General features: G+C 39.0%; 1 protein-coding gene and 1 non-coding gene across 2 annotated transcripts in view; both read right to left on the bottom strand.

The window, feature by feature from the left end:
* The window catches only part of LOC134532157 (spidroin-2-like), a 155407-nt gene that overhangs the window by 122539 nt on the left and 17729 nt on the right, over positions 1-15139 (bottom strand). Inside the window, exons 2-3 of the mRNA XM_063368568.1 lie at positions 3318-3490; positions 2349-2485 (exon numbers count right to left, since the gene is read on the bottom strand). Coding sequence (XP_063224638.1) covers positions 2349-2485; positions 3318-3490 — 310 coding nt within the window. The remainder of the gene's footprint in view (positions 1-2348; positions 2486-3317; positions 3491-15139) is intronic.
* Positions 8108-8179, bottom strand: Trnae-uuc (transfer RNA glutamic acid (anticodon UUC)). The gene has a single exon. It is a non-coding gene; the product is annotated as a tRNA-Glu (tRNA).

Below are 15139 nucleotides of genomic sequence, written 5' to 3'. Positions count from 1 at the left end.
TCACCAATTTATTAGATACTGTGACTACATTTTCCATAGTATAGCCTACTATTCTAATTTTTGCTACGTAAACCTGAATAATACTACTTTTGGAACTATTCGTACTGTAAAAAATAATTTACTATGTTTACTTGGCAAGTTATTTTTAAAGTTGACGCATTTAAGCAAAATTGCTTATAGTTTAAAACCACATATATTATTTTAAATTTAGAACCGTTATTAATTGGCCTTCCAACTGTTCTGGGACACGGCACATACTTGTCTTGCCAGCCAGTAAGTACAGTAATACAGGGTGTCGCTGGTTTGAACATTTGCGATGACCTCTGGCCCCTCGCGGCGCAGACGGGAGGAAGGGCCGGGCCAAGCTAGGGGCCTTCCGCTTCCCTAGACAGTTTTAATTACGCCACTGCTTCGTGACGTTTGTTTCGAGTTCCCCCACCACAAACCGCACCAACCACCCGCGTGACTTTCCCGAGGCAGGATCCACACGTAACTTACAAACACATAATGCAGAAACACACAACGTAGAATAATAACTTAGAAACACACAACTTTGAACTATCGCCATAACTTAGAAACACACATAACAGGCATAACTTAGACAATTATATCTTGTGTGTTTCTAAGTTATGTTTTCCTAAGTTTTATGTTTCTAAGTTATGACAGCCACCCTCTCGAGGCGACCAATGCGTGGCGAGGAAGTCAGATCCTGGACATACAGGATGTTCCTCAACCACACGTCAGAACTGTGCGTCATGGAACTTGTCTCGAATTTGACAGTGCCCAAAGGTAGCGCCTTTTCTCCACGAATCCTTCTGCTACAGTGTTCACAAACAAATACGTGATGCTCTGCAAGTGACAGTTGATAAAATGGTTAGGTCTACCGTTGGCACTGCTTCTGAGAACCGTTACATTTCAGATAAAGTACTTTGTAAATGGAACAGAAATATTCATATAAACTTACAGATATCTGCTAATTTATACATTTACACGAAAACAACTGTATTACCACAAAATAGTGTTTCCAATAATATTGGGTTCAGATTCTTACCCGGGCATCTTGCTTTGTGTTGTTCCAGTACCTCCAATAGTTGAAGTCACTTGTAAACCGTTCCCAGAATAACTTTCCAGTATTAACTACGCATATTATTAAGCGCAGTAAAACGAAATAAAGTCAAATTGTTGAATATTTTATTACCTTTTTCGATGTTTAAAAATATTATGCTTGAATGAAAAATCAATTAAAATATAAAATAATGCGCCATTTTTCGTAAGAAATACAAAGTATAATCTCGAAAAACGTATTTCATATATGCGAAAATAACCATAGCAATGTGTTGTTTAAAGTTATAATAGGTATATTTCTTGTAGTATGTCTTGGCAACTGGTTTGCAAAGTAATCTTTTGTAAAAGTACAGAATTATTTTCTTTGTGACACAAGACCTCACATACTCAGGACAATCAGTGGAGCAGGAAATGTCAGCGATCATAGGTCCGGAAATTCCTTAGTTATCTCAAGAGCGTTTGCCGTGTATAGAGATATACGCTTAGATCCCTGTTATGTAGACCACCATCGTGATCGCGTGAACTGTACAAACAACACGCCTTAAGTAAGGTTGGTTGTGTATCTTGCATTCATGGCATTCCACATAACAATGATCCGGAGTTCATCCTTGTGCTGTACCCCAGGGGATGCAACACTAGAAGGTAGTTTTCGATAACGAGCGAGAGAAGTGCTTTGCGTATAAAAATTTTTATTTTCAAACTTTTTTGAAAAAAAACTTTCAACATGTTCTCTGGTTCGAACATTAGGTCTTGAAGTACAGCCGTACTCATCAACGAAATCACTTTCTGCAAACAAAAAATTACACTTAATTGTACATCTGCAGATATAACATTATATACAAATTGTTTAAAAAGACCTTGGCTTTAAATTTACTAGTACAGTACTTTCTGAAAGTATAAATAAGGTCCTTGCTTTCAAAATTACTTTGCATCACAATTAAATTGAATTATTGTTAATCTGAACTTTCATTTAAAACAGAACTTGTTTGGATGCATCAGCCGTCCTAAATTCCTGTAAAACAACTATTTAATGACAGCTCAAAATATATTTAAAAATTCTTACCAAATAATTTAATCACTAAGTGCTTACGACATTAAAAGTTAACATTTATTTATCACAGCTATCCAGAATTATTTTCAGTTCAAACGTCTCTAGAATTAAAATCACTACAACAATGCTTCTAAGAAAATTATTAACTGTTTATTTCATGTTCTCTCTTTGGTAATGCAGTCTTAGCTTAAAACCCGCTCTCAACAGGGCGTTTAAAACCAAAGTGACTCGCCTTCTGTCTCAGCGCCGGACAGGCAGTCCCCACGGCGAGTGGAGGACTCGCTGTCCGCCGGCACTCGCTCCGGGACGTCCTGTAGGCCTGCTGGTCCCACTCGTCGCTGCGGCACTCGGCGCTCGCCTCCAGACTCTCTGCTCGGGGACGGCGAGTGCAACTCGCAGCTGCACAGTCTCCAGTGAATCCACGTGTGTTACCTCGCTCACTTTGCTCGTGCGGTAGCCTACCATTCACTCGTCCTTCTGGACATACCCCAATACTCACGTTGGCAAGCCTTTTTTCAACAGACGAGAGAGCCAAACCTCCGATCGTGCATCATCGGATTTTTTTTGTTCATTGTAAATAAATATACGACACATGATAACTAATGGTCAATTAGGTTCGGTTAGCTACATTATAAATACTTTAAAACATTATGGACGGTTGATTTGGTTAGGATAGCTACATTAAAGATACTGTGAAATCATGTAAACGGTTTCCCCCAAGTAAATACACCTGTTGTGGTACGGAAAAAAAAAGCGAGCATGAACTTCAGGGAACTTCAGGTTTGGCTCTCTCGTCTGTGAAAAGAAGGCTTGCCAACGTGAGTATTCGGGTATGTCCAGAAGGACAAGTGAATCGTAGGCTTCCCAACTGGCTCGTGTCCCATATACACAACTCCTTGGACATTCAGTTCATTTGTTACTCGTACTATGAATAGTCAACAACCTCATGCCTGCCGATATTACGTACACTCCTGCCCTAAAGTTCGAAGTTGAAGCTCACATAAACCAGACTACTCGTTGCCAACAGCGTCCTGAAGCAACCCATTTGTTTATAACCTTCGTTTGCTTACAGACTCCGTTTCAGTTTCCTTGGCTTCTTAGGGGACAAGTTTTTCAAAGTACAAGTCGTACTGCACTATTGTCTTGTACACATCACTAGTATTTCTCGTTACTCGTTGCATCCACACTCCGGCTTACTCGCTCCTGCTACTACACTCGTCCTCGGCGGCGTTGGGCCAAGTCTTTGTAGTTAGATAAATGTACGTGTCGTACCAGATGACAACGGCTAGGTCCGATAGAGCCTTCGACGCCTCTCCGTCGGGCAGCATGACGTTGCAGGTCCACGGTACTGTGTTCAGCTTCTTGCAGTCCGTGCTGTGTGCAGTCTGCTCGTAGAGTTCTGTCTGCCGACTTGTATTGTGTGCCGCCGATCCATCATATTGCCATCCGGGGCAGTAAGCGTGAGCGAGGCCAGAAAGCGAAGTTTCTATAACTCGCTAAGTGCATTGTAAATCAGGTGCAGCCCACATTTGTGTAGAATCATTTGAATCGACGGCGGGGGTGCGTGTCTTGTGGGATAGATTTGGCACACGAGCCTGTGTGTGCGCTGGTATGTAGTGTAATGCTACGATAATTTACGTGTACCTAATTTGGCGGGGGAGTGAAGCTCCCCACCAGCTAGATCGGCTAGCTGGCGTGATGTAGTGTCATGTTGGTGTGCATTAGAGGCTTGATAGTGTGCTGTATTTGCAAGTGATCTAGTTAAACTCGGGTGTGGCGTGTACTGTAAAGCTGTGCGAGCCGCTCCTCCGAACCCCTAGGAACACAGAACATGCATGGGTAGTTAGCCCATATGTGCATGTAATAGGTAGTCCTGGCCGACACTCGCACAGGCATTTTATCGTGTGGTCGTGTTGGTGAAAGAAAGAGAAATTACATGGGTTAGTACACTACTGGCCGCCTTAGGGACCGAACTATTGCGTTCCAAAAATAGTTCAGTCAAAGACAGGCTAAGACAGATGCTGCGGTGGCTAGCCCCCCAGGCTGTTGTCTAAACCTGAAACATAGGATGTAAAGTTAGTAAAGAAACTAATTTTTACCTAGGAAGGTGGAATTGTCATATTGTTCAGGCATAAGCCCTCGTCAAGATATATACCTACACCACTTTTTTTTGTAAATTTTTTTTATATTTTTTTATTAATAATTTTTATTGATTTAAAATATTTTTTTACTTTTTTAAAATTAATTTTATATCTTTTTTATTCTATAAATATACCTAAAAGCTACTGTACAAAGCCCCCTCCCCTTGACATGACAGGCATGCATGCCTCCCGGTATGGATCCCCAGTGAGAGCTGGGGCAGAGGCCTGTACCAGTTCTCCTGCATGCAAAAAAACGTGTGTTGTGTGAATTTCACAAGGATGTGTATGTAAACTCAACGTGGCCCCGGGGAAGGGGAAATCTTTACTTAGTTATGAAGCTTTAAATGGGTTTAGATGTGCTGTCTATTGACAATTCAAAATCCCATGCCTTTCAGAAACGCAACCGGCACTGGAGGTGAAGCCTGCCAGGCGGGCCGCGCCCTTCAGGCATCGGGAGTCAGCCCTAACACTACAGGCAGTGAACCCTACGTGGGTCAAAACCTACACCTGCGTGCTTCGGACCATTTTAAATTATAAATTGGATTGTAACATTTTTAACTCTTAAGCTGTGGGCTCCACGCGATGTGAGCGCGCCCGGAGCTGTAGTGTGACTCAGGGGGGTGACAGTAGATAGGACAAACTGAATCCTTAAAAATGAGATCATACCATGTTTCACCAACATCGGAAAAAAAATTACAAGTTTTGATCTCTTTAGTTTATTACATATCCAGTTATTATAATTACATAAGGCCATCTTTGTATTGTCTCGTGGTAATAATGGGATTTGAAAGTAAAAGTATATATTTTTTAAATGTCACTGAAAACTAGATGCTGCGTGGCATATTGCCGAAAACGAAAATTAGAGCACGTTGGCCTGTCGTTCTCCATATTACCTGCTAGGGCTGCTACTGTAGTTTTTAAAGTTGAAAATTAAAAAAAAAATTAAAAATGGAATGGAAAATAAATATAATAAACAGAAATAAAATTCATTACTAAACGATCATCAGTTTCAATCTGGCTATATAATTAATTTGGACTTTACTAGTGCAGAAAAATATTATTTAAGTAAATACACTTGTTGAATCTATTTCAAGATAAATTGGTGGTCTTGTGGGTAAAGGCGTTATGGTACGAAACTTAAGATTGAGAGTTCGAATCTACTTTAGTTCAAAAGTTTTTTTTCTATTGCGGAAATAGTTTAACGTCCCATTATAAGGACTAACATAAAGCAATTTTACAATATCAGTAGCCTTTATCGAAAAAATATAAAATATGACGACTACAAAGGTGCCAACGGTGCCAACTATCACACGCTAAACCTTTCTCAAGTTGTATCTGGCTGTAATTTTTTCGTTGTCAAATTGCAAAGAAATGGTATGATCGCAAGGGTTTTGTTTACAAATTTAAGCAAACGATCATTACTATGGGAGTGGCGCCTCTCCCTTTACTTACTCTATGGCGTGACTGCGCTGGGGTCGGGCGGAAAAACAGTTTTGTTTGGAGGCCCTCGGCGCCCAGACCAATCAGAGAACGTCTAAGCCCACGATTGGTCGGGGCCCCGAGGACGTCGCACGGAGTTTTCTGCTTGCTATTTCTTGTTTAAAATTCATATATTGAAATTTTAATACATAAATCGTTGTCGCTTTCGTTTTAATTATGTTACTTTCTCAATTCAACCTAGGTTTTTTGTGTTTCCGTTGCTCGGACGGGTCATAAATCAGTATTGAGTTGATGATCGGGTTTTCATGTTGTGGTAAATCATTGTACATATTATTATTTTTTTTGCTATTATTTCGTGCACGTACGGGATTTTAAGTGCATTATGTATGGCTTCATTGGAAGTATGCATGGTGCAATTTAAAATGGCTCGGAGAAATTTGTTTTGCATGACTTATAAACGATTTAAATAGCTATTTGCAGCATAGCCCCAAACCTCATTTCCATACAGAAGCTGCGGGCGCACGATTTGAGTGTAAATTTGTAGTTTTTTTCGGCGTGGCAGATTAGGTGCTTTTAGCATTGGGTATAAGTTTCTCATGCTCCCCGTTGCTATGTTTGTTACTCTACTGATTTGTTTATTCCACAACAAAGATCTGTCTAGTGTGATACCTATGTATTTTGCTTCCGTAACATTAGGGATAGGTTGTTGGAAAATTACAAGTTCCCTGTCTGGTCTACCGTGAGTTTCGTTATTACGAGTGTGGTTTTATATTGTGTGTTGCCAGGGTCCCCTATTTATACCCGCTGGCTTCGTAACGATCTTTTCTCTCCAGAATAGTCTTTATTGTAATCGCCACTTGGACACGTGGCGATGACGTCATGGGGCGGCGCAGGCAGCCAACTTCATAAAGTGGCGACGGGCCCGCACGGCAATTGTTGATTTGGCGGGTGGCCGGCCACCAGGGGCTAATACTCGGCGCACACCTAAGTCACTTACACAAAGCTTTGTTGATACGTTTCAAATGTAATAACTGCTCTAGCGGTAAACAGAAATATTTCGTACTTATTACACTGAAACGCCGTTTCTAGATTCCCCGCATATATAAAGACAGTTTTGACGTGAATTACAGATACGAAGTGTATAGACACGCTGTTATTCCTGCTGATTTTTGTGAATTATGAATTCAAAAACTGAACAAAAATTCTGATAAAATTATTCTTATACTTTAATTCCATTGTGCTTTATTACCATCACGGGCTGCATTGTGGACGTGTGTAATAGTCTGTTAAGTAATCTTCAGTTTAAACCATGCCACAGATTTGGTATATAGAAAAATGGTAATTTTGTTTTTGAAGATATATATGCATGCTTCCATCTTGCACAAGTCTTTTAAAACATGTTCGCATAGTTAAGAATCACCAGTCAACAAATGTGTGTGCAATTTTTTTATTTAATATTCACGGCAGCGTCAGAGAATCATTTAACGCGCTTTGTTTCGTTTCAGGTTTTTCGTCCTTTAAACAGAATGAAAAGAACGCAATTCCCGTTAACCTGTGCTTGTATCCGCGCCACGTATGGCCAGGCAGCGGTGTGTGCTCACTGTATCGATACTTTAGTGTCAAGACGTTTTTAATATCTAATTTTTGTCCCGATATATTCGTATTGAATAAAATAATTATCACATTTATTTATTTTACACTTTGGAAACACATATAATACTACGTCGATTGTACACCCTTACAGAATAAATACTCCATAATATGCAAAAAAATACTGAATAATAAAATATTAAAATACATTATTCAGTAGTATACTTATGATAGTAGGTTAAAACTTATAAATGCTTAGATTTATCAGGAAATCAATATTACATGTACTAAAATAATAATTTTTAAAAAATAAATCAAGGGTAAAAGTTTCGACATTTAGATAACACAATATATCAAAAACATGGATATTTTCAAGCCAACATTTAATCAGCATCAATATAATTCGAATTATGTATCGAAATACCGATATATCTATAAGTTGCAGAAATGTGCCATCCCTACTCGGGGGCGAGATAACGGAACGCGGCCTACGCCCGTCCGTGCGGGGCGAGATGCGCACGAGAAAACACCGGTAATTAATTCACACTGCCCTCTGAGGTCCTCCCTTCACCCTCCCTGGCTAGACTCCGGGCTGGCATTTAGACAGGCGCGGGTCGATAGGACGCGGTGAGTAGTTCTAGGATTGTCTTTCGCGCGCCACAGCCGCTTGGAGCAGTATCCCGCCTGTCGTATCATTTTATTTTATATTTATTTTATCATTCCCGTGTTTAAAAAACTATTCACAAAGCTATGGAAATCTTCTGTAAACTTTTATTGTTAAAGAACTACTCAAAAAATACGTAAAAGCCAAAATTGATAATTCCGGTACCGGGAATCGAACCCGAGCCTCCTGGGTGAAAGCCAGGTATCCTAGCCACTAGACCATTCCGGATATGTGGTTTAATCTCATTGAATATATAATTTATTTTCTTAAAAACAAGCACTGTAACCCAACCACTGCTGACTTCGGTTGCTCATTCGGACGCAGATAGGCTTTCGACGCGAGGTTCTGGGTTCGAGTCCCGATGGGTAAGGCATGGCTGTACTTTTCTAACTGCCGAAATTGGTCACAAAAATAGATCAGAAGTCAACAAGACCGTTAAAATGTCAATGATACTAAATCATAAAGTAGGGAATGGTTAGCTCTCTGGTGCTTAAAAAAATTCACCAATAAGCCAAACATAAAAAAATGCTATTTACGTATTAACGCCACCGCAGCTACAGATTTGGCGGTTTTGAAGTGCCGCCAATATACACCTAAAATGTTTGCGACAAATCATAAAATAAAACAGTTTATTTAAAATCAAAACACTTTCAAAATCCAAAACACTTTATTTGAAAACAAAGTAGTCAATCGGATTTCGGTGGAGAATGGGCCGATATAGAGTTTAACATAGATTCAAAACAGTCTCTATTTTCTTTCACCTGTTACTGTCGCCATATGAACTCTGATAAATAAGATTCCAAAGGTCAGAATAGCCACCTCTTAAATTTGTAATTCCTAAACAACAATAATAAATATTTTATAGTTTTTTTTAATGTAGATAACCTTACCTAATCGACCATTCACATTATTTGAATAAAGTTAATTAAAACAAACACACAAACATACATGGGTAAACAATTTTTTGGCGGCAACAGCAATGCACAGGTATTGAAAAATTTTAGGTGTAGATTGGCAGCACTTAAAAACCGCCAAATCTATAGCTGCGGTGGCGTTAATACGTAAGTACCAAACAAATTAAACTTTTACAACACATTCAGTAAAAAAATAGTTCAAATTTAAATTTTAAATAAAGATACCGGTAAACTGTTGGACTTGGACTCGAAGCCGGGCGCAACCATCTTGACTTCTTTTTTCCGAGGTCTCCCGAATACACTGCATGCAAGTACTGGGATTGTTACCTACTAGAAGCCAGTGGTGACCTACTGGCGGTCGCTTTAAAAAAAAAATAAAAAAAACTATTATCTGCTATACTGTCGTACATTAGAAATTTTTGTTCATACATGTGTTGAATAATTCGTTACAAGTCTCAATATTCTTGCAAAGAAACATGTATGTTTATATATATTGTTTTACAATCTATAAATGTTTTATGATAGTTGTTCTCAGCTTGTAAAATATTTATTTGTAACATCTAAGCACTCAGAATACGTCATTTTGGTTGGTTTTAATTTCGTGAATGCCACGGAAGTAAAGGAATGGAAATGTGTAACCACGGTGCTGCCATCTGTGGAGGATGGTGTGAACCAAAGCTCACAAAGCCAAAGGGAAACAAAATAACTTAAGAAATTGAAACAAAAAAACTGGACTTTGAACTTGATTTAGTAATCTTTTCAAGTCTTTTTCGTTTTTATCGGAGCCGTTTCATTATAGAGTTTAAAATTTCGGTCTGCTAATCAAATGATTCGATAGTCGACGTAACTGCTCCGGCAAAGAATTCTAGCGGTGGGTACGGACACTTCGTTTGATTCGTGTGACATGTAGTTGAAAACACGATTTTCGTTATTTATCACGAACGGCATTATGTTTACGAAATATACGTGTTAAAGTTTCGTATTGTAAGTGTATTTGCAACATGAGAACGCATGAGTTTGCTCGTTATCGAGGTTAGAAGTTACACATCTCTGGCTCACATTTTTTTTACCTATAATTTTTTTTATGGGAATTGTTCTCGTGTAGGTTTTTACCTTGACATCATTATATTTCACGCATTGTATTAATTAATTATTATACAGAATAATAATACATTAAAAAGTTTTATTGTAATAGGTACTTTAATTATTAATTGTTATGAGTTTGTCCCGCGGATTAGTTTCGACACTGATATAGGCTCTCTAAGGGTGGAATTATTTCTTGAGCAATATCTCTGTCCAAAAATTATTATATGTATTCTTATTTAAGTGTTTGTGTTCCATAGGCGTAATGCTTGAAATTACCTCAAGTGATCGCAAACAAGATGGTCTTGATGAAGACCACCTTATGTTAGTCCCATATTTCTTGTTTCTGAGAGTTCATTCTCCTGTCTATAAGTCGTTGCTTGAGAACAACATCGCAACCAATACATTATGTGATGAGGGGCTGATGCCACAACCACCAACACGAGGAGCAAACCCCCGCAAGCAGCCCGTCGCAGCGACGAGTGCGACAGCGGACTGTTGAGCCCAGGGCCGCGAGGACCAGGGGCTCTTCAGGAGCTCGACTCCTCATCTCAGGCTGTGAGGGCGTGGCTCCTCCAGGCTCTGCTTCTCTGCTGCTGAACAACTGTGCAACCACAGCGATTGTAATGCTTCCTACACAGTAACTGAAACCTCCATGTCTAGTTCGATCAACCTCGTAATACATCAGACATTATAAGTAGAGACCTGCAAAATTCGCGGTTTCGATGGCCTTCAGGATAGACTGCACATACCCCTGTACACTCGGGAAAATAACGCAAGTTAATTGGCTGCCGACTTGTAAGTCGTCTCAGCTGGTTTGTCTGTGATTCGATCCTTCTTTGGTTGAGGGTTTATAACTGGTTGAGATTCGTCCAGATGAACAGTAAGACAATAGCAAAATTATCTAAGAGGTATATGTGTTTGAATTCTAACCTATCACCGAATGAATCCGCGAATTTTGCAGGTCTCTAATTATAAGTTATAATTATAATTATAATTATAAATAATCTACTATAACTTATGAATACATAACAATTAAAAATAATTGTAACGCGATATTTGTTGATTTACTAACTCTCCAATTCCACCACTTTCAATGTTACTTTTTTTTTTCCTTTGATCAGTTACCGTTGGCTCCTGTGAGCGAGCGCACGCTGCGATTACTGATTGCTCTGACTCCCGACTTCGTGAGTCATTCTGCTTTTTATATTCTCCCGAGTCGTGTTCAGCATTCGAGTAATTGACCCTCAAGCGAACGAATCATGTGCTCTGTTCGCTCAAAGATTCGTTCATTTTGAACGAGTCGTTCACGAATGACATATCATTACGGCCCGCTCACTTGTAATAACTTTGAAAAGTGCTGCGGCGGAGGAGAGGGACTAGGGCCTGGCGTGAACATGGCTCCACACTTGCGACGCACCGCTCCGACACTGCCACCGGCTGGAAAGACCCGGAGGCAGGGGCGCAACAACAGGGGGGGGGAAGGGTATTTTGCCCCCCCCCCCTCTGAAACCTTGAAGTGGGGGCAAACGGGGGCAAAGAAAGTGCTGTGTAATATATTTTTAGATAATAAAAAACTGCTTAAATAGCATTATTTTCCACCTTAAAATACATATTTTCCCGGGGGAGTACCCCCGGACCCCCCGCTTCATTAGGGGGTATCGATGATTCTTTATAAAAAGGTATATTGCCCCCCCTTTGGAAATTTAGTTGTTGCGCCCCTGGCCGGAGGCACGTACTGTACATGCCCTGCAACGCCACAGACTGTAAGCTGCATCCGCTTAAAGCTCGGGCACACACGTTAAGTTGATTTTTTTTTTTTTCGTTTTATCGCCATTACATATTTTTAAGGGCTACTTCTAAACTTTCAACGCGGTACCTCCCTTGAATTTGTTGTTCTGCCACAAATATTTCCAACAGATATTTACTTAGTGTGATATCATGGGCGTAAAAAGACGAGAAAGTCTTCGTAATTATCATCACTTGCGGGAATATTTTACAATCCATTATATTACACTAAGTAAACATCCGTTGAAAATATTTGTGCAGGTGAGGTATCGAGTCAAAATTTCACAAACATCCCTTGAATAAAAATAGTAGCGAATAAAACTAAAAAAAAAATCGATAAGATCGAAAAATTTGTAAGATAGAACCTTAACCCCAAAAGGTCATCAAACTGCTGCTTGGACCTGCGAGGACGAGGCATGCTGAGTGAGAAGAGTCTAGCGGCAGCAATGCTACCTTCCTGCAACTGTCAACTGGCAACTGGCTCGTTCCGGGGCCGGCGGCACCATCATATATGTTATCTGAAACTTCTAATTGTGAAGTAAGGCCTCGTGGCTGAGCGCTTAGCGGCGCTATTAAGGTTGACGGTTCGAATCCCGGCAGGTGCGAATTTTTTTGTACTTGTAAAAATAAATACGAGCATGTATAATTTCAAAAGTAATAAATATATTTGAATAATGAATGCAAATAAAAGTAAATTTATTAATTAAATTGTAATTTTCAGGTAAGGACATGATAAATAATGGTCAATTAGGTTAGGTTAGCTACATTATAAATACTTTAAAACTTTGTGGACGGTTGATTTGGTTAGGATAGTTACATTAAAGATACTTGGAAATCATGTAAACGGTTTCCTAGCGCTGGATAGCTACATATTAAAAAGTTATTTGCTAAGCAACCATAAAATGATTTTACAGTATTTTTTTATGTAGCTATACTTACCTAATATAACCAACCATCCACTAAACAGTATATGTGGCATTTTTATACTGGAGAGAAAAAACGCGCGCGTAAAAAGAAAAAAACATCCAGGGGGTAGGCGCTCCCGATCGGCCAACTTCGGAGAGGATCGGCATTTGCAGCCAGTTGCAGGAAGGTAGTATTGCTGCCGCTAGACTTGTTGCTGAGTGCAGTCTTGCACTGCTCTCCAGTACGCACGCACTCACTTGTATTAGACTTGTTCATGACGGAGCATTACTAGGCCAGATGTGACGGCTACTGTCACTAATCTAGGGCCAAGTACTTTTCGCGAAAATATTCCCAGACCAGCTGTGTGTTAAAACATTGTAGCGTGGTCTGCGTTTCGTGGTTGGCTAAGTTTATTTCAAGTACATGTATACGGACAACACACCAATCGTAGCCGTCCAGTTCGCTTGCAGACGGCCACCAATTACAAAGGAACTATCGCTAGTGCAGGCATGCCTTAGTGCAGTATAATGCGTGATCATATTATTTCGCGAAATCATAATTTTTACTAAAAAAAAGGGGGGGTTGTCTTTAAAGTCGGTTTACGGACGATAATTTTACGTGAACACGTCATAAGAAAACATTGATGAAAAATTGCATACTTTTTAATTCTCAAATATTATTTACAATTTTGCCAATTTAATTTAAATAATTTGTTTAAATATAATCACGAACAATTAGTTAAAAAGCCCGCCTTATCCTGTTTGAAATTATAGAAGATTTTCTCGCACGGTGGTTGGCCGGTTCTTGCCCGCTCGGCTCAGGCGGAACGTGACAATTTTTCGTGCGTGCAGCCGGCGTTCATCGATTTATAAGACGTTATCACGTCAAAAAAATATATAACATTGACTCTCCTGCAGAACAAGACGCACGTGTTATTTTCATTACAATTTGCGCATATTTAAAAAAATATATATAATAAATTGGACAATAATTGCAGTATCAGCGTTAAAATGTACCACTTGAAAGTAATTTTTAAATGGAATTAATCAACACAAAAATAAATTTCTTTTGACACAGTCTGGAGGCGTAGGATATATTTCAAAGTTTCTATTTCTTCTGGAAGTGTTTAGGAAGGTTCTATTAACTTCCCGTACATTTTGAGAGCTTAATGTACATAACATCCTATATGTTCTCCAGTATTCCAAAATAAATTTAAATTTTTTAATACCTACGTGAATTCATTGATATTAAACAATTTATCATATTTCACACAGCGAAAATGTTGCGAATGTTTTTAACTCAATGCATACAGCATTGAATAGTTTAGAACGAATTTCATACTATGCCCACTAAGGTATTTAGATTTTTTTATGTGTGAACATCTTATCTCTCGTATACGGAATATGAAGAGAGTAATTTAGTTGAAATGGAACGGAAGTCAATGAACGGAAATGTGTTACAAAGATGGCGAACCCACGTGTAGCAACATAAATCCGTATATAGTCATTTTCGTAAACATTCGGGGATATACCGAACGTATTCGTGTGCCAATTTTAGAAGGATTGCTGTAATGGGCTACAATAATGTACATACACCCTATTATAGCCCGACATGCCTCATACACAGAAGCGGCAGGAATTTTGTTTACAAGAAGTCTATATTTAATGACCATTTGCACACGTGTTACTGTAAACATTTATTTCACACAAACATGACATGTGTATTTCGTGCAGTTAAAAACATTAACGTAAAGGTATTTGTGACTTGTTTTAACGAAATCTTATGAACAAAATAATTATTAAAACAAATTTAATAAAAAGTTTAATTTTCTGCTTTATTTTCTCAAGCGAAATCATTTATTAAATTTCTATGTGTAAACGTTGGAGTCTAGGTACGATTACCTGAGATTTTAGTGTGACAGTAAATTTTCTTCTAAAATTCGATTATTAAAAAAATTACACACAAAAATCTTCTATAATGGTTATACTGAAAACCCTCTTTCACAAAATCCTGGCTATGGCACTGAAGCTACTTCATCGGCCAATACGTTCGCCAGAACGCTTTCCAACCTGGGACCAAGTGGCACGTGATTGGTGGACACTTCTCTCTGTCTGCTACTGGCTCGGTGTCGCCGGGGGAGTGTCCAGTGACGTGAGGGCCAGTCAGCGAGCTCAGAGGACGCGTGCATGTTTCAACACTGGAGGAGGGCACCAAAAAATTAGAAGATGGGACTTATCTTGGAAGGGGGGGGGGCCTTCAAAGTATAGTATAGCTATCCTCCGGAAAATCTGAAGAACAAACTATTTATAACAACGTTTCTAATCCAGCCATAACTTAAATTTCGGCCAATATTTTGCTTAATTGTCTTAAGAAACTCTGACATTCTTTCGTAATAAATAATACTATAAGTTAGTTTTATAAATGATAATGATAAAATTCCAGTGAATTCGTGTCATTACATGAGACAATAATTTTTTGAAAGTTTTTATAGTAAAAA

The sequence above is a fragment of the Bacillus rossius genome, chromosome 1, assembly GCF_032445375.1.
Source record: "Bacillus rossius redtenbacheri isolate Brsri chromosome 1, Brsri_v3, whole genome shotgun sequence".
Taxonomy (NCBI): Eukaryota; Metazoa; Arthropoda; class Insecta; order Phasmatodea; family Bacillidae; genus Bacillus; species Bacillus rossius.
This window is presented reverse-complemented; position numbering and strand designations above follow the sequence as displayed.